Source organism: Stegostoma tigrinum, chromosome 1 (genome assembly GCF_030684315.1).
Source record: "Stegostoma tigrinum isolate sSteTig4 chromosome 1, sSteTig4.hap1, whole genome shotgun sequence".
Taxonomy (NCBI): Eukaryota; Metazoa; Chordata; class Chondrichthyes; order Orectolobiformes; family Stegostomatidae; genus Stegostoma; species Stegostoma tigrinum.
In genome coordinates, this window is record NC_081354.1 from 82,244,567 (window position 1) to 82,259,484 (window position 14,918).

Below are 14,918 nucleotides of genomic sequence, written 5' to 3' on the forward strand. Positions count from 1 at the left end.
GATTGCCCTTTCAAAACCGACACAAACACAATGGTTGGGATATTCCTGATTTGTGCTGTGTGACATTTGTTCAGTGATACAAAACATTCTGATGTGGAATTATCTTAACATGAAGGTTAATAAATAGTCATAATTGCAAAGCTGTGCTGTTGTGTGAATACAGTAGTAGTTAGTGCCTGTTTTGTTTGATTTAGAGCACCAAGTGGCGATTACAGCACAGCAAGCCTGCAGTCCGTTACTGATGATGTGTTCATCAACGTCTTCGATGAAGTTGTTTATGATGTTCTCGAGGTAACCCTAAATGATTGTGATTTTTTAATAAAATCAACCCAATCACTGAAATAATCATCTGAACTGTTGAAAGATATAATTCTATGTTTTTAGGATGATAGAGAAAGAGGGAGTGATGTTCATACCCGTGTTGAGCGACACTGGCTAGGGGGTGTCCAGGTCCCATTCACTACCATCTATTCCCAATCCAGGGTAAGGAATCTTGTTTATCTAAATATTTGTCTGTAGTGGAGAGTATTTGCATCATTGTAAAATATAAATTTATGTGTGTCCACAAGCTAGCCTATGTCATTTTTATTTTGTAAGATTTGAATTTGTTGTCTGCAAGTTTCACCACATCACCATGCAGTTGCTTTGCCAAATTTGAAGCGATTATGCTTGCTTGTTTATTTTTTCCGTAATTAATAGCCGTGTCGTTTATGACCTTCAGAATTTATCGTTTGCACCTGTTAGCTGCAAATGACTGCTTTTAACATCAAGGCCACATTTATTCATTCATGGGATGAAGATATAGCTAGCTAGGCCAGTATTCATTGTCCATCCTTAATTACCCAGAGGGTAGCTAAAAATCAAATGCATTTCTTTGGGGCTGTAGTCACATGTAGGCCAGACCAGGTACGGATGGCAGCGTAATGGGACTCAATCCTCTCGGTCCCAGCGGTACAGTTTCAAGTTATGACAGTGGAAGCCTTCACTTCTGAGGCACTTAGACTTGATGCTTCCATCTGCAACCATGAAATTTCTGAATAAAGACAAAACAAAAGAACAAAACGCAGGGTCAGTCAAAGAAAACTAGTTATCTGTTAATCCCTTTGCCTTTGAGATGATGCAGTTTATGGTCAGTCAGGTACCCATCCAGTTCTATTTTGAAGGCATGTAGAGGGTCAGTAGTTAGAAGGGCATTTATGGTCTCATAACAGCCTAACACCGTGACCTTTTAATTATGTGTTAATTAAATGAATGGCACGTGGCTCTTCCCACTCAAACTGGTATAATCTGTCAAAAGGCAGGAAAGTGGGTGAGAGACGTGTCAGATCAGCCATGATGCTAGTGAATGGGGAAGTAGGCTCAAGGGGGTCGAATGGCCTGCTCCTGTTTCTATTTCTTTTGGTCTTTTCCTCTCTTTCTTTATTATGTAAAGCTCTATCCGGTCACCCTGAAGCTGGTATACTGCTCTCCAATAAGTAAGGCTCTCTAAACATATCTAAGTGATAAGGAAGCATTTTCATAGACTGTGATCCTTTTCCATAGCCATAGTGGCACCTCATATGAGGGAAGCATAACTGGGTTTACCTTTCCAGATACATCCATTGACCAAACTGTATGACAAAATAGCGCCCTTGCATTCATACTCAGTGAAGACTGACATATCCCTACAGAACCTGACTAACCTCTCTGAAAACTTTGTAATTTTAAAGAAAATTGCTATGTCTATTGGTACTCAGAAAGCGATACCATTCAAATGAAAAGGCACAACTAGTAGCCAGGCTGGGGAGTCATAGAGGAAAAGACCAAAAGAAATAGAAACAGGAGCAGGCCATTCGACCCCCTTGAGCCTACTTCCCCATTCACTGGCATCATGGCTGATCTGACTCGTCTCTCACCCACTTTCATGCCTTTTCCCCATAACTATTGTTACTCCTACAGGTCAAGAATCTATCTAAGTTGGCCTTAAATTGGCATCACTTAATTCTGAGGCTATAATGCCTGGTCCTAGACTCTCTGATAAGGGGAAACATCATCTCAGCATTTACACTGTCAAACCCTTTAAGAATCCTGTATGATCAGATCGAATTCAATCAGGTCACCTCCCATTTTTCGAAATTCCAATGAGTGGGGTCCCAAACTGTTTAACCTTTGCTCATAAGACAATAGCTCCATACCAGGATCATCATCGTGAGTCCTTTTAAACCACCTCCAGTAAAATTTGAACAATAAGTTTCAAGGAAGCACGAAGGGTGCAATTAAAAACTGGCAATTAAAAACTTGTACATTATTTTATGGGTGATTGTAATTTTTGGAAATAGTGTTTTGATTTTGTTTTCTTTGGATGTCTGCAAAGCCTGAGGTGAATGCTGATCTGATGGTTTTGTTGCTTAGAATTAATTTATTATTATATGGGGTCATATTTTCCAATGATTCGTTGTCCTATAGCTCAGGGCATTTTTATCAACAATGGTATTGACAAGTACGAGCTGGTGATGACACATTGGCAATACCTGAGGGATCTGTGTGAACACGACAAAAAGTGAAAGAATTGAGATGGGGAAATGAATTAAGCAGGGTCAATTCTGTCAAATCAGGTAGAGAAAGAGAAAATAAAGGTTGGATTAAGAAATAAACAGATACTGACAGGATTTTTTTTATATTTGCCATTTGAAAATCTCCATTGACTTTTTTATGCTCACTGAGACTCCATGCTGTCTACCTGGCAAAGCCCAGCTTTGTGGAAGTGGAAGCTGGATATTTTTTCTCTACAAGATCTGGTTGCCACACTCAAGGCAAAGTAAATATGGGAATTCAGAAGCTGTTCTTAGCTTGACCGCACTGCATGGAATCAGAAAGAGTTGTGTACAGGATCTAAGTCCACTTCTATGTTTTAAGACCTGCCTCCCCATCTGACCCTCCCTATTCTCCAGATATGAAACTACTTGCTCCATTTCTAGACTGCTGCACTTACAGCTGCAATATTCCCCACGCTTTCAGGAGAGAGGATCAGGAGTCAGTTGTTTTTCTCTGTCTTTGAGATTGTCTTATGAAGGAATTTATTGGTAATCCAAAATTGGGACAAATTTGAAATCCAACACTGTCACTGTACTGAGAGTTTCAGACTTTGGATATTGCGTGTCTGAATAATTTTTAGTGCCAAAAAATTGGTTTGCAGTAATTAACGATAATTATGCTTTTAGGTAACTACTTTTTGCACTGGTAATCACAGTGTGCTTTGGTGCTGACGCAGGCAATGAAATTCCACTTTCATAAACCTAGTTGTCAAGTGTGCAACAGGACAACTTTTGTGTATTGTCATTTAACTATTATTTATTCATCAACTTTGGATCTTGCTGTGTAACTTGCTACAGACTGAATCACTCCCAGTTCAGACTCCAGTTTTGTTTTAACATGTGAATCAATCCTAATTCTGTAACTTGACACATTTTTATGTTTTAGATTTGACGACAATGGAGAAACGTTGTCAGAACTTGCAGTTGGTTTCACAGTAAAACATTTTAAATTGTCTGTTTTATAGATTGATGGTACCTTCAGAATTAACACGCCACCAGTTCTCCTGGGCTACAGCAAAGAGCGCAACCTATCAAGTGAAAGGGGTTGGGATGCAGTTCGAAGCTTAAGTGAAGGCTCTTATTTGTCCCTTTTTATTACTGTTGAACCTCGTCTTGTACCTGGAGAAGCCATAAATGAAAAGGTAATATACATTCTCAATATTAAAAATGCTTTTATGGAAAATACCTCCCAAAATTCACTTCAAGCTGCCTATGTCAAATCCTTTCATCTGCCCCAATGGGATTCTGAAATGTTTCACCAAATCAAATCATTAATATTTATGTGTCTGCTTTCAATAGAAGCCTGCTTAATTCAAGAATGGAATTTTTTTATACTGTCAAGTAGTATGCTTTGTAGTATTGCACTATGACCACTGCTCGCTGTCTGCTCTCCCGCCTGCCTCATTCTGAAAGGCCACAGATGAACCAGTTATGGTTATGGTCTACATTTGAGAATCACCCTCAAGTTAGGTCCTGCTTCTCGGCCACTAATTTGGTACTAAGCTCCCCTCTGATCTAATTAGGTGATATGCAAACGATAAAGGTGTTGAGATGCAGACATGTCATGGTGTTGGAACCCTGGGTTCCCTTTCTCCTAGTTACTTCCCCACACCCAATTTAAATATTTTTCAAATAATTATACACATCTCTTTCATAAATTATGCATTCTGCTCCCGTTATTATTTCTGGTAGGCAATTGCATGCTTAAATGACTTTGTTGGAAAGTTGAGGAATGCATTTGAGATGTACTTCAGCTGCTGTTAAGTGAGAGTCTAACTGAATTAACTTTTCCCCAGATTTTAGGAATAGTTACAGTGCTTGGTGGAACCAGAGTCTGAGGAATGTAATGCTGAAAGAAGAGCAGAGCAGGAGAAACAGCTGAAACAGGAGCTTTTGACTTCACAGCTAGCACTGTGGGAAGTTATTTCCAGTACTGCAGAGTAGGTTTTGTACTTAAATGTTAGAACGAAATTTATTAAGCAGTGTAAAGTCAGAAAGAAAGGGTATTTATGTTGGCTAATTAAATATGTTTGTTTTAATCTGGAAAACGTTTCAGCTTTCCATGAGGGAACACATAATCAAACCTCCAACATCACACGGGAGAATGTCACATGATAACAATTTCGATTTTCAGAGGGCATAAGACCACCATAGAACTTTACTTTGGAAATACATATTGTATCCTCTGTGCAAATGTTAACCAGTGACAAATTTCTAAGATAATGGGAACTGCAGATGCTGGAGATTCCAAGATAATAAAATGTGAGGCTGGATGAACACAGCAGGCCAAGCAGCATCTCAGGAGCACAAAAGCTGACGTTTCGGGCCTAGACCCTTCATCAGAGACAAATTTCTAATGCTGGATGATAATTCCTAACTCAGTAAGGATAGCTTTTATGTATGTGACCAGATAATACTGATGATAACATATTGGCAATTTTACACCCCTCCTGACTTTTAATGTCCATTGATGTCGCTGCAAAGATGTGAATCAGGTGAAAATTCATTTTTTTTCTCGTTTACCTCTAGCACAATGTTAAAATTACTCTCACTGTATTTAGTGATGGATTTGGCTCCAATGATGTCAACATCCTTTAACTAATTTCCTGCAGTTTTCGTTTGCTATGTACGTTATGCATCTCCACGCATATCCTTTTTCTTCCAGGTGCTAATTGACAGAATGTGCATTTTTCTTAAAGTTAGACTTGTAGTTTTAAAGATGTATTAGGCTGATTTCCCCCTGATTCCCACTATTTCTAACATAGGCGGTATCAAACAATTGTCTCAATATTTTACGTGGGTTGTCTTTTTATTTATTTGCGCACAGGACGTGGGCGTCTCTGGTTAGACCAAAATTTATTCGCCATCCCTCATTACCCATGAAAGCCTGGTGGTAAGGTAATTTCTTAAACTGTTGAAGTTGTGAATTAAAACTACCTCCTCCTCTGATGGTCTATCGGCCAGTTCACGGGGGTACCGATGGAGTGTTTCACCGGTGCAGATGCTGTCTTTCTGATGTGAGACACAAGGGCAGCAGAGCCATAAGAACACTGCCACATGCAAGTTTCCCTTCGAGCCATGCACCATCCTGACTTGGAAACTATATTTCCACTCCTTCACTGTCACTCTGTCAAAATCCTTCCTAACATCACTGTAGGTTCACCAAATGAACCAGAGCAATTTAAGATGACCTCTACCTTCTCCAGGATAATTAGGGATTGGCAATAAATATGGCTGAGCCTGTAATGCCCATGTGCCATGAATGAGTGAAAGAGTAAGTGAGCAGAATGCTCCATTTGTAATTGAGTCAATGCCGTATAAATGTTCTTCAGCTGTTAAACCAAAGTGCTATCTACCTACCTGGGTTTACGTAAAAGATCCATCAGTGTTTCTTAAAGTAGTGTAAAGGATTCTCCCAGTGTTGTCATCAACATATACCTCTTAACTTAAACATAAAAACAGGTGACCCAATCATTTATTTTATTATTATTTATGGGAATTTGTGCTCCAATTAGTTATTAATATTTTAAGTTACCCAGCAACCTTGGTGAATTATGACAGTACATAACTAATGGACATCTCCTTCGGGAAGGGTCTAGGCCCAAAACGTCAGCTTTTGTGCTCCTGAGATGCTGCTGGGCCTGCTGTGTTCATCCAGCCTCACATTTTATTATACTTAGAAAAAAGTGGGCCAGAAAATGCCGAGCTAAATATTTTGCACAGAAAAGAATACTCAATGGAGTTAGAACAGCAGTGTTTTTCCTTTAAATTATTGTGGGCTGCTTTGTCTTGCGGTACACATGGCAACAACATTCACCTACTTCACTTATAGTTTAGCCAATTAAAATTAATGGTTGCCAAATGCTGATTGTTACTATTTTCTATTGTAAATGTCCAAAGGCTCATCACTAGGAGCAAAATATTGGAAAATTCCTGAGAAATGTATAGATATTTTCTTTACCTAAACAAACCAATTTGCATTGTGAAATAACACAGTGTGGAGCTGGAGGAACACAGCAGGCCAGGCAGCATCAGAGGAGCAGGAAAGCTGATGTTTTGGGTCAGGACCCTTCTTCAGAAACGTTGTTCTGAGTTCTGTAGATTTTTAATTTATTCAGCTTTCATAGCAGTATTCTCTATCTACACCTATATAGTTGTTCATCTCCTCTTTATATCTGTCTCTATTTTCACTCTCATTTTTGCTGCTCCTTTGTAGATGATTGAGATGCTGAAAAAGGTAAATTATCCCTCACCTTGAAGGTTTAATTCTTTGAGCTTGTAATATAAACAATAAAATATTCTACAAATAATTCTAAATGTTTCAATAATTTAACAACAGATTAAGATTATTTTAACTTCAGTCTCTCTTAGAACCTTGCACATCTTGAAGAAGTTAAGCTTTATTTAATTATGCAAAAATGACAAGCTTTAGTCTGCAGATGAGTAAAATTCTTGTATAATTTGCTTGTGATTTATTTTGATGATTTATACCAGTGTTCAGTGTCATATCATGGATTAGAAATAATTTCTTCCTGATACTCACTTAACATTTCCATTTGATTTTCAGCTTGAGACTCAGGAGGATGAGAAACTACTTCAAAAAGCAGAAAAGTTCCAGAAAGAAGTAAAACAGAAATTCCCAAATCGTCGATGTATCACTTTGGTCACAGATCTCACTGGCAAACTGGTTTTCATTACAAGGTTCATTAAAGCTCTTTCCCCACCTCAGGAGCTTCTTGATGCCTTCCCTCATGACTATGAGGCGACAATGGTGAGACCTTCTTACATGAAAATTGATTTGATATGTTCTGTATCATTTGCAAACATTACCTAAATAGTTATCCAAATTTATACTTATGAATCAGCTGTAAAATGGGTTGTTGGATAGACAGAGAATCCAGGCCAGTTACCAGTAGCTTTCAGAATACAAAGCATTTTGTAACATTGACCCCAAAACTCCTTTGCCTCACTGATCTAATTCGCATATGATTATCATGCATAAGAAATTCATAAGAGTGGACATTTCAACCACAGATTGTCTGCCAGTTTATTTGCACGTATCACGTAAAACAAATCCTACTGTCCCATTCTTTCAACATAACCCTGTATCTGTCTCCAATCCAAATATTTATCTAAACTTCTCCTTTAACAACTACCGTTGTTTCTCACTTCACTGTCCCCAACAAAGGGTTCTGTATTTAAACAACTTGCTTTCACAAATGAAATTTCAGAACAGGTTCTCACTTGCTGATGATTTTTTTTAGTATTGTGCTTCCTCTTTGTTGACGACATGGCCTTCAGTATGATCATGTGAAATCGGAGGAGTAGATTACTCACCCCAAACCTTGCATCATCATTCAATAAGATCACAGCTGATCTGTTGGTGTTTCAAAATCTATATTCCCATGTGATCTTCAGCCCCTGGCCCCCACCACCTGCCCTCAACCAATATCCTTTGATTCCATTGTCTAACAAAAACTTATCAACCTCCACCTTAAAACGTCACCAACCCTGCCTCTGCCATCCTCTGAGGCAGAGAGTTTCAAACTCACAAAATCCTCAGAGTTAATTAGCAAGATAATGACATATAGGGAAGAATTTCCACAGCTTAGAGCAGTAATGCAGAGTTTATACTAGCCATGCTCAAACGCCAGAGTTAGATGGGCACAGACCCCTCAGAGGGTTGTGTGATTGGAGGTGCTTCCAGAGACTGGGAAGGGTGACACCATAAAGGAATATGAAATCAGGAATGGGAATTTTAATATCAACATGCTGTTTGACCAGGAGCCACGTAGCTCAGCAAACATGAGATTTGACAGATAAATGGGATTTGCTGAGAATTAAGACACAGAGAGCTGAGTTTTGGATGACTTCAGTTTTATGGCGAGAATGTGGGAGGCCAGCCAGGACCACATTTGCAATCAACCATTTTGGAGATATTAAGACATGGTTTAGAGTTTTAGCAAAAACTGACCAGTGACAAGGCAAAGTCGGATGCCCCAATAGCTGTGGAAGTAGGCAACTTCAGTAATAACGTGAATAAATTGTCAGAAACTGATCTTGGGATCAAATGTGGTATTGGGTGTGTGAACAATCCAGTATAGTTTCAGACTGTGGCCAAAGGGTGTGATGCTTTCCGTAGCTAGGGAGCAGGGCTCAGTCTTCCCAATATTTAATTGAAAGAAGCTCATAGTAATCCAGTACAGAATGACGGCTCTGCATTTTGATCATAGTTCTGGAGGAGACGTGTGAAAGAAGTGGAGCCGGGTGTCATCAGTGTGTGAAAAATAAATGTGACACTCTAGATGACACCACCAAAGAACAGCATAAAATTAGAATTAGAAGCGACTAAAGATGAGATACCAGTGGGATATCAAAGGCAATGGTACAATAGCAGGAAGAGAAGCCATTACAAGTGATATTCTGTCTTTTCTTCTTCAGTCAGGGAATGTGTCTTTGCTGGCTGGGCCGCATTTATTTCCCAACTCAAATTTTCCTTAAGATGACAGTCAAATGTATTCTTGAACCACAGTAGTCCATGTGGTGTAGGATGATCCGCAGTGCTATCCGTTCTGGTTGTGATTGTTTAAATAAGAATAGAAGCAGCTGACAGTCCATCTCCAGATGATAGTGAAGAGACATTGGTAAACCATATCAGAGGCATGATTGAGGGCAAGGAGAGAATTAGTTCAGTTTTGTCACAGTCACGGAAGATGTCATTTGTGAATCTGTTAAGAACCGTTTCACTACCCCAGCAGGTGGCAGAAACTGACTGGAGGGATTCAAATGCCGAGTTTGAGAAAAGATATCAGAGAGTTTGGAAGGCAGCAACACGGATGTTCATGGACTTTAAAAAGGAAAGGGAGGAAGTCAGAAACAGGCTGTAGTTTGCAAGGATGGAAGAGACAGCATGTTTACAGGAAAGAGGGACAACATCTGAAGAGAACTATTAACTGTACCGGCAAACAATAAACCAAAAGTGGAAATTTGACACTAAGCAGTTTAGTGGGAATAGGCTTAAGGGAGCACAATGTAAGTCTCATGAGGAAAAACAAAACTTGGGAGATGGAAAAGAAACTGAAGAAAGATGCAATTTCAGGGCTTGGACATTTGGAACACTAAAGGAGATGTGTCTTGCTGGCCAAAATTGGTGAGTTTTCTTGATATCGTTGACGAAAATGTCCAGGAGCTTCTCACATTCTATTTGAGGTGCGCATGGGAGAGACAAGGCTGGTGGGGTTTAAGAAGGCAGGTTTACAGTGGAGAGACAAGCAAAGGCTCACCTTTGCATTCCAGGATAAAAGTGGATTGGTGAGCAGTTTGAACAAATGAGAGCAAAACCAGGTATCTAATGTATTAATACCCCAAAAAATATCAATGTAATTAAAAGGTGAAAACTGGTTTCCCCTTTGCTTACCATCTCCAAACTTCTAAAAATCATTAGTTTAATAATATGTCGTAATGACAAGAAAGGTTGATAAACTTGTGCACATTTTAAAATGCATTTTGATTTCACCAAAATAGTTTAATTTTTAGAGTGGAAATTACTGTGAGGCATATTTTCAAAATAAAAACATTTATGTTTAATAAAATGTACATAAAAGTTTAATCAGTTGTGTGTTGTTTGATGTCCACTACAGATGCAATTATGTCACTAACTTCATTAAAACATTTATGTCAGTGTTAAGAAATAAATGTTTCTTGATTTTGCATCTTTTAGGAGCTAGTGGCTCGTTATGTTTCGCTGATCCCCTTCCTTCCAGACAGTATTTCTTTTGCTGGAATTTGTGACTTATGGTGCACTTCAGATGTAAGTAGCTGGATATCTTTGTTACCTTCCTTCTCGATTTTTGTGTACTTGGCTTTTCCTCTTTGATTATGATGAGAAGTTACATGTGTAGTTTTACAAAGTGAGGGGTGATAGATTTAAGACAGATGTCAGAGGCAGGTTCTTTACTCAGAGAGTGGTAAGGACGTGGAATGCCCTGCCTGCCACTGTAGTTAAGTCAGCCACATTAGGGGCATTTAAACAGTCCTCGGATAAGCCTATGGATAATGATGGGATAGTGTAGGGGGAGGGGCTTAGATTAGTTCACAAGTCGTCGCAACATCGAGGGACGAAGGGCCTGTTCTGCGCTGTATTGTTCTATGTTCTATGTTCTATAACATATGGACGTCCATAGCTTTAAGGCTGGAGTTATACCGACATTGGCATGACTGGTGTTGGACAGCCTTTCAAAGAAGTTTCACACTTTTCTTCATCCCTTCAACAAATTTATTTCCATAGATTTTGAATTTCTGATGCACATACAAAACTTCTTTTCATAAACATAATGTTACAATTGTCCTTCAGTGTTGACAGTTTGTTACGTAGATATTTTCTGACCCAGCAAGGTTCTAACCGTGGATGTCTTCTTGGCTCTGCCTGTATGAATTTCCCCCACTCCTTTGTTACCTTCTGTGGTGCCATCCCTAAAGCCCTTATTATCTTCCAGCCAAAATCCCACTCATCAACGCCACCACTTTTCCATTGGGACACCGTAACACAACTTTTAAAATCCCCGGTTCACCCCAGAGCTCTCATGCTGTTGCTTCTTATACCCTTGTTGGGCGTATACCCTTCGCTTGCAAAGGCCAGAGTTCACATGACTTGTTTGGATCCTTCTCCAATTTCACCTCCACACTTTTTGCCCACTTGCCACAACAGTCCCCTGACTGCCCTTCCCGTTGTTAAGCTTCCTGAATATTAGTAATCACACTTCCAGGATTAGCCATGACCTGCCCAACCCCAGACTGACTTGATTGGGCAACCATGATTAACCATGGGCTGCTCCCCAGGCTGATCAGCCCTCGTTATCCCTGGACTTGTTGCACTTGACCTGCAAGACTGACCACGGCTCAATCCCCAGACTACAAACTACAAGGATCGCCAAACTCTGATCGAACTAAGTGCCTGACTGACCCAAGACAGACCCTAATGACTAGAATAAGAAAGCCCCTTGACTGACTCTAACTGTGCTCCTGACCAACAGTAGTCCCCCAACAGCCTTCCAAGGACTGCTCCCCTTTGACTTTTCCAAATGGCGTTTTGCTTCAAGCACATGCAGTATGTTTCCTATAGTTCTAACTCTGATGGAGCATGATGTTATAGAGTGACATGTACGCCCCCTATTTGGCTGACAAGAAAGCAATGTGAAGTAGACCGTGGCTGGGAGGCTACAAGTAAAAACTGAAATGAGTAAGCCTGAAGAAAGCAAGTTAAGAGACACCATGTTCACAAGATGAAGCGAACATAGAAGTGTCTTTTGTAACTGCACAAGAAACCTGTCTGTCCCCCCATACACAGTGACCAATCAGAAGGTTTCCTGAACTCCATTGTAAACTGAAGTAGTTTTTGGGTTGTTCTGTGAACAGTCATGATGACATTGTGAGACAAGTGATTCTTGAACATTGTCTGAAAGAATGTCGGCTGTGGAGTATGCAGGAATATAATTGTGCATGATAATTGGGGCAAGCATTCGGTGAGCTGGGAAAGAAAGGAGAATTGGAAATAGTACATAAATAAGGAGAATTTAATGATTTGCAAATGTATAGTAACAAGGTTGTCACCACTTAATTAAGTCACCATTTAAGACTTGGGGGTGGGAAACTGGAAAAATCTTTTCTTGATGTTGAGGATCTGATTTTTTTCGCTATTTTTCACCACAGCAGGAAGGTGAAGGTTCCATTTCAATCCTTCGTCGTCTAGCTATCTGAGTTACAACACTCTGACAGGATGAAACTTCCATTTATGTTTCTCGTAATGAAAAATTAAATTGTACTTCATTCACCGGGACAGCAACAAAATACTTTTACTCTGCAACTGCCTCTATTTTGACCTAGAAGTATTTGTTCTATGCTTTAAACCCCAATGCTAATTCTACATGTGACAAACATCAGTCACCTGCGTCTAAAAAGAGATATGACCTTCATTGAAAAACATTAAATGGCTGCAAAGTCCTTTATGGTAGTGATTCTGGTTACTGTAATGATTATATGGATTTCTTTTGAAATCAGCAATTTTCTTTTCATGTTTCTCTCAACACAGCAATTCCTGAACTTGTTAGCAGGTGATGAAGAGGAACATGCAGTTCTACTCTGTAACTATTTCCTAGCAATGGGGAAGAAAGCCTGGCTGGTGGTAGGAACTGCCATCCCTGAGGTGAGAGATTGCATGTTCTTGATTACCATCTTTGCAGACACAGAGAAGTTAGTCAGCCCCTCTCGTAAAGGGATGATTTCTATGATTTTATGTGATACATTCAAAATCAAATAGTAGGGATGATCTAATCAGAATGTCAGAGAAAATGGGTCAGAAGGACAGAAATAATTTCCTGTAATAAGGAAGTCCGGATCAGTTGGCACAATGTTAAGATTAGAGCTAGATCTTTCATGTTTGACGTCAGGAAGCTGTTTCTTATGTAAAGCCTTGGTGTAACGAATCTGGAAGCAGTTGAGGCTCACTCAGTTGAAAATTCCACAACTGAGAGACATTTGTTCTTTCATTCAGTAAAAGTATCAAGAGTTACAGAAACAAGGATTGAGGTGAAAATCAGCCTGAATCTATTTTTTAATAATAGTTTTGAAGAATATTAGCAGTGTTGGCCAAGCCAGCATTTAATGACCATCCCTTGTGGCCCTAGAGAAGGTGGTTGTGAACTGCCTTCTTGAATCTCAGCAGTCCTTGGGGTACAAAGATACCTACAACGCTGTCAGGAAAGAAGTTGCAGGATTTCCACTCATTGACAGCAAATGCGTGACAATATATTTCCAAGTCAGGTTGGTGCACATCTTGATGAGTAACTTGCAGGTGATGGTGTTCCCACACATCTACTGTAAATTTTCTTTGAAAGTAGTAGATACTGTGGGTTTGGAGGGTGCAAGAAGCCCTGGTGAGTTCCATCAGTGCATATCGTAGATGATAAGTATTACTGACACAGTGGTGGAGGAATTGAATGTTGAATGTCCTAGGTGGGATGCCAGTAAAGTGGGCTGTTTTATGCTAAGTGTGTTGGACTTCTTAAGGGTATTTGGAGCTTCAGTCATCCAGGCAAGAGAGGAGTATTCCATCAAACGCCTAACTTGTGTCTTGTAGATGTGGGAAGTTAGGAAGCGAGTTCCTCTGAACAGAATTCCTAGTCTCTGACCTGTGCTTAGAGCCACAGTATTTCTATAGCTAGTCCAGTTCAATTTCTCATTAATGGTAATATCCAGCATATTCAAAATGGGGAGTTCAGTGATGGTAATGCCATTGAACGCCAAGAGACAATGGTAAGATTCTTTCTTGTTGGAGATGGCCTTTGGCTAGCACTGTGTGGGTCAAATGTTACTTGCCATTTTTCAACCCAAACCTGGGTATTGTCCAGGTCTTGCTGCATTTGGACATAGACTGCTTCAGTATCTAAGGAGCCGGGTCTGAACGTTGTGCAATCATCAATGAATGTCCCCATTTCTGACCTTATGATGGAGACAAGTTCATGAATGAAGCAGCCGAAGATGGTCGGACCTGGAATGAGAAGCTCCTGCAGGGATGTCCTGGAGCTGAGATGTTTGGTTTTCAACAGCCACCTTCCTTTGCACCATTATAACTCCAAACAGTGAAGATTTTTTTCCAACTCCCATTGCTTCTGGTTTTGCTAGGGCGTGTTGATACCACAATCAGTTATATGCAGCATTGATGTCAAAAGCTGCCTTTCTCAATTCATCTCTGGAATTCAGCTCTGTCATCCATGTTCAAACCCTAACTATAATGAGGTCAGGAGCTGAGTGGACCTGCCAGTGTGCAAATTAAATGGCAGTGAGCAGGTTATCCCTTTGTAAGTGAAGCTTGCTAGAACTATGGATGACTCCTTCCATCACTTTGGTCAAGTATAATCTGGTTGAGCAGTAGTTGGTGGGGTTGGATTTGTCAGCTTTTTGTGGATAGGACATAGCTGGGCAATTTTCCACATTGCCAGCTATGGGGATCTGATTACACTGGAGAGGGTGCAGAGGAAATATAACAGGATGTTGCCTGGGCTGGAGAGCTCTAGTTATGAATCAAGGTCGGATAGACTGGGATTGTTTTCCCTGCAGCAGAGAAGATTGAGGGGGGAATATGATTGAGATATATGAAATATTGGTGGGCATAAATGGGATAGAACTTAGTGGAGGGATCAGTGTCTAGAAAGCACGGATTTAAGGGAAGGTCAAGAGGTTTCGAGGACATGGATGGAAAATGTTTCTTAATCGGAAGGTGGAAAGAATCTGGAATTCACTGTCAGCCAGGGTGATGGGGCCAGAAACCCTCATTACACTTAATAAGTA

At 40.0% G+C, this 14,918-nt stretch overlaps 1 protein-coding gene across 2 annotated transcripts in view; it reads left to right on the top strand.

Annotated features, from left to right (window-relative positions):
* cc2d2a (coiled-coil and C2 domain containing 2A) overlaps positions 1-14,918 on the top strand; it is a 190,756-nt gene that overhangs the window by 159,844 nt on the left and 15,994 nt on the right. The window contains exons 30-36 of one of the 2 annotated variants that reach the window (XM_059646681.1): positions 195-291; positions 385-483; positions 3,539-3,715; positions 6,790-6,810; positions 7,141-7,344; positions 10,294-10,383; positions 12,661-12,774. In XM_059646681.1, coding sequence (XP_059502664.1) covers positions 195-291; positions 385-483; positions 3,539-3,715; positions 6,790-6,810; positions 7,141-7,344; positions 10,294-10,383; positions 12,661-12,774 — 802 coding nt within the window. The remainder of the gene's footprint in view (positions 1-194; positions 292-384; positions 484-3,538; positions 3,716-6,789; positions 6,811-7,140; positions 7,345-10,293; positions 10,384-12,660; positions 12,775-14,918) is intronic. The other variant, XM_059646684.1, reaches the window with a different exon arrangement.